Source organism: Thalassophryne amazonica, chromosome 5, assembly GCF_902500255.1.
Source record: "Thalassophryne amazonica chromosome 5, fThaAma1.1, whole genome shotgun sequence".
NCBI classification, from domain to species: Eukaryota; Metazoa; Chordata; class Actinopteri; order Batrachoidiformes; family Batrachoididae; genus Thalassophryne; species Thalassophryne amazonica.
The window spans coordinates 130929398-130933824 of record NC_047107.1 but is presented as its reverse complement, the minus strand read 5'-3'; the positions used below and the strand labels follow the sequence as shown (position 1 = coordinate 130933824).

The 4427-nt window shown below is 42.4% G+C and overlaps 1 protein-coding gene across 1 annotated transcript; it reads right to left on the bottom strand.

The window, feature by feature from the left end:
* Positions 1 to 1872: 1872 nt before the first annotated feature.
* LOC117511365 (zinc finger protein 32-like) lies at positions 1873 to 4093 on the bottom strand. Its single transcript, XM_034171410.1, has 5 exons — positions 4061 to 4093; positions 3854 to 3952; positions 3720 to 3767; positions 3575 to 3630; positions 1873 to 2943 (listed from the first exon to the last, which is right to left on the bottom strand). Exons 3-5 carry the CDS (start codon positions 3749 to 3751, stop codon positions 1892 to 1894), a joined length of 1140 nt encoding a protein of 379 aa, XP_034027301.1. The 5' UTR covers positions 3752 to 3767; positions 3854 to 3952; positions 4061 to 4093; the 3' UTR covers positions 1873 to 1891.
* Positions 4094 to 4427: the final 334 nt, after the last annotated feature.

Sequence of the window (4427 nt, the reverse complement as noted above, 5' to 3'; positions counted from 1 at the left end):
CCATCTGTTTTCTATACCCACTTAAGGGTCACGGAGGGCTGAAGCCTAGCCCAGCAGTCATGGGGCGTGAGGCAGGGTGCACCCTGGACAGGACACCAGTCTGTTGCAGGGCCACATATAGACAAACAAACACATTCACATCCACACACACACCTATGGACAATTTAAAGTTTCCAGCCCACCTATCCTGCATGTCTTTGGATGTGGGAGGAAGCTGGCGCACCTGGAGGGAACCCGGAGAACATACAAACTTCACACAGAAAGGCCACAGGTGGGAATCAAACCCATGACCTTCTTGCTGTGAGGCAACAGTGCTAACCACTAATCCACCATGCTGCCTCTACTCAGTGTCCCTCCTGATTATTTGAGCTTCTCACCCTGTTGAGGAGTCCAAGTTCAGATACCTGATGGAGGAATTTTATTCCTGCTGCTTGTAAGATAAAGTTTTTGTATTTTTTCATTCGTGTTTACTTTAGTTTGGTTTCAGTTTTGTGATCACAGAATTGAAACCAAAGTAAACACAAATGAAAAATACAAAAACTTTATCTTGCAGCTTGATTTCAGGGAGTTTTGTTCTCTGCTGGCACCTTGGATAAATTAACTCTTCCACAAAACCTGACATGAGTCCACTGTGTAAAACAGGAAGACAATCTAACTGGTTTCTTCAAAGTTAAGACAAAACTTGCCCATGTATAATGAGGTGACTAAATCAAATCCCTCTGCACCCTGCATCTTAATTTGCTCTCAGATGTCACACCGTGTCAAAAGCAATGTGCTTTAGATTTTAAAGATAGGGCCCTCTGTGCTAAAAGTCACCAGTAACTTCAAACTTAAAATCCATGCTCCACATTGGTACTCGTAAATGCTGCTGCTGGATGTCCTCCCTGCAGGGCGGGACTTTCTGTCCATTAGTCAGAAGACACTTCACACATGAGGGGACGCAGTGATATGTCTCTGTTTGCTGAGGCAGTGTCAGAACGCTGTGTGGTTTCATTGAACAGGAACCAAACTCTCCGAAAGCAGCAGAGAGGCTGACGTATTGAGTTGTAACTTTGCACGTAAAGTCCAGACACACTTTCAACCAGCAACACAGTGGTTTCATTTACCGGGAGAGCACCTGCTGTCTGAAGTCCTGATCTGCAGGAACACATTCAGAAACTTCACATACTTTGTCTTAGTATGATGAGCTGTAAATGTAGGACAATTATTTGGGCTTTTTTTTCAGTGCAGGATGTCAGTTTAATTATGATGTACAATTTATGCAGGATTTTCAAATTAAAACATGTTCAAAGTTATAAAGCATTCCGCTAAAAACTTGGGTCTGAGTAGTCAATATGTTCCATGTGTGTCTGATCCCATCAGACCTCAGACGCCAAGTACTTTGGGTTCTCATTAGTTTTTGGTTGGGAAACTGCTTGGGAAGACCAGGGGCTTTGTGTGTTTCTCTGAGTAGACTTGGAGCTGCATCAGAAGAGCATCTGGGATAAAACATCCACTGTGGCAACCCTGAAGACACAGGGGCAACTGAAAGACAAACGGATAAAAGCTTGGGTCTGGCTGACAGACTAACTGCACGATTTCTGCCACAGTTGTGAACCAATAAGATTCTGCTGATACGGGAGAAGAAGAAATAAAAAAAAAGTAGAAGAAGCTTAGGATGTTTGGTTCACTGGTTAGAGCTATTCATGAACTACAAATTAATCTATTAATCTGGGTGTCTCTCTGAGATTTTAACTGATTACTATCAGATATTAAATTTAAATAGTCAAAATCATTTACATACTTGCAGAATGTCCAACACTGTTTTAAATAATTTGTACTTCAGCAAAGCGACATTCCAATTTCTTTTCTTTTTATTTACATAATTTCCATGATGAAGAAAGAGCTGTGTTCAGAGACCACTTTTTGCTGTGTCCTTTCTGACAAACCCTGCACAGGACTGTTCTAGTCCTGGGTGGACAGTCAAATGTGTGTCAAACTGTCCTCTGCAGGGAAATGATTTCTGCCAAACTGGACAGCTGAATGGTTTCTCTCCTGCGTGGCGTCTCTTGTGAACCGTTAATTTTGACTTCTCAGAGAAGTTTTTACCGCAGACAGAGCATTGACAGAGTTTCTCTCCTGTGTGCAGTCTAACATGTCTCTTCATACTGATCTCATATTTAAATGTTTTCTCACATTTGGTGCAACTAAATGATTTCTCTTTAATGTGACTCGTCATGTGGATATCCAGACAGTTCTTGTATCCAAACGATTTGCCACATTTAAAACAGCTAAACGGTTTCACTCCATTATGAACTCGCATATGAATATGCAAATTGTCTTTGCGAGCAAATCCTTTACTGCACTCGGTGCATCGAAATGGTTTCTCACTAGTATTACAACTCTTATGTGCACAGTTTGAAGCAGACCGACGTTCCCGGAAATCCTCCCAAACAAAACTTTTGTCACTGTCACTTGAGTCTGAAGTCTTGTCCTCATGATCTGGCTCAGTCTTTGTGCCAGAACAGCTAAGTGGTTTCTTGTCACTTACAGAGACTTCAATGCCTGTCAGAACATTTAAACCTGACTCAGGTACTCTGCTCTCCTTCCAGTCATCACTGTTGTCGGTTTCAATTTCAGAACAGTCAGAAGTTTCATCTTGAGTGTCGACCTGTGGTCCTCCACAGTCCTCCCTATCAGATTCTGTTTTCACATGTTCAGATGAGCTGCTGGCTCCAGGTGCTGTCCAAGTTTGGCTTTGATGAAGCTTTGAGGACTGAGGTTTCGCTTCATCTTCACTCTTCACAGGGATGCAGGTCAGTGGGAACGTAATGACATCATCAGTCTCCAGACCGTGAAGCCGCTCTTCTTCTTTACTGATCCAGAGTTCCTGATGTTCCTCTTTAATATGTGGGGGCTCCTGGTCCTGAATGAAGCTCCAGTCAGAAGGAACCTGCTGTCGGTCTGCAGGACACACAGCAGCAAACATGAAGTGACTCTGTGGTTTCTAATCATCACGAAAACATGGAGATAAACCTACTTTTACATTAGGGCTGTTCATGTTATATAGTGAAAAAATAAAATGTTGTGAGAGACTTTGGGCCACATGTTTTTGTTCCACTCGGGGTTTTATAGGTGCAGAGCAAATCTGAACTCAATCTGTTAAGATTTAGAAGCCCCCCAGAGTGACACATGTTCCTCTGCCTCCGCTGCCAAGACAACGTCACCCTAACGGGACAAGACCCTGATGCCATTATTTTCTTTTACAGGTACATGTGATGGTTTCTATTCACAAAAACTGGTGGTTGTTTAGTCACCCAGAGGAGAACATGATGGGAATTACTGGATTACTACATTGCTTGTTTGGGGAAAATTGTTGCTTTGTGATGGACCCATAAACAATGTCCCATTACAATAAAATTTGGCACAGATCTTTTACTTCATTAGTGGAACAAGAACAACATGTGGCTCAAAAGATTTTGTAACATTTGACATTTTGAAAACACAACATATCAAACTGTATAAAATAGGATATAATAGAAAACAACAAGTCAAGAGAAATAAAAACTAAATAAATAAATAACTGAACAGTCACCTGTGGCCTCAGGTTTTTCTCTGCAGGTGTTTTCAGACTCGGAGCTCGATTCTGTCCTGTCACACAGAGACGAAGTTTGAATTTCAAAAGTGATCAGAAAACACGAGGCTCTGCTATAAAAACAGAATCAGAAGTTTGCACTTACAGACTGTTGTCCTGAGCGTGGACTCTGTCCATCTTTCTCTCATCAGGACTACGAAAAGGGAGAGAATGAAGACTCACGATAAAGCAACATAAACTGGAATGTTTTTCTGATGTAGAAACCAGAATAAAACTCACCTGGTTTTCAGCAGCTCTTCCACCTCTGGTGCATCAAGTGTCGTCTCATCGATATCCACGTAGACGCGGTTGCCACCTTCCTCGGGAACGGTTCCTCCCCTACAAACATGAGACTGAACCTCAGCGTACCACCAACACCGTGGAAAAACCAACAGAACAGTTCTCACATGTGTAAGAACACCAACGACAGGAAACAGGCAAACTTACACAGGTTCTGGGGTTCTAGAACTCTCTGGGTCCCGTATGGACCAGACAAGGAGGCACCGCCAACATGTGACAACTCAGAGGTCGGGACTCCCAGGACATGCGTCTTTGACGGTGTGGTTGCAGAATGTCGCTTCTCGTACCTTAAAACATTTCAAATTGTTACTCTTGGACTCAGAAACGGGACACGAAGCGTTATCAAGTCGACAAGGAAACAAAACCGATTATCTCAGTTATACAAGCAAATCTGACCGACAGCCGGATACAATACAGACAAAACCGGTAGCCCGGGCAACACAGAAACTGTTAAGGATTTTATATATATATATATATATATGTTATCACTGTTAAACATTTGTACCTTCGTCTT

Coding starts and splice junctions, on each gene's coding strand:
- LOC117511365 (XM_034171410.1), bottom strand. CDS start 3,751: ATGGACAGAGTCCACGCTCAGGACAACAGTCT. Junction 3,631..3,719: donor CACGCTCAGGACAACAGTCT/GTAAGTGCAAAC, acceptor TCTGTGTGACAG/GACAGAATCGAGCTCCGAGT. Junction 2,944..3,574: donor AGAAAAACCTGAGGCCACAG/GTGACTGTTCAG, acceptor TGTGTCCTGCAG/ACCGACAGCAGGTTCCTTCT.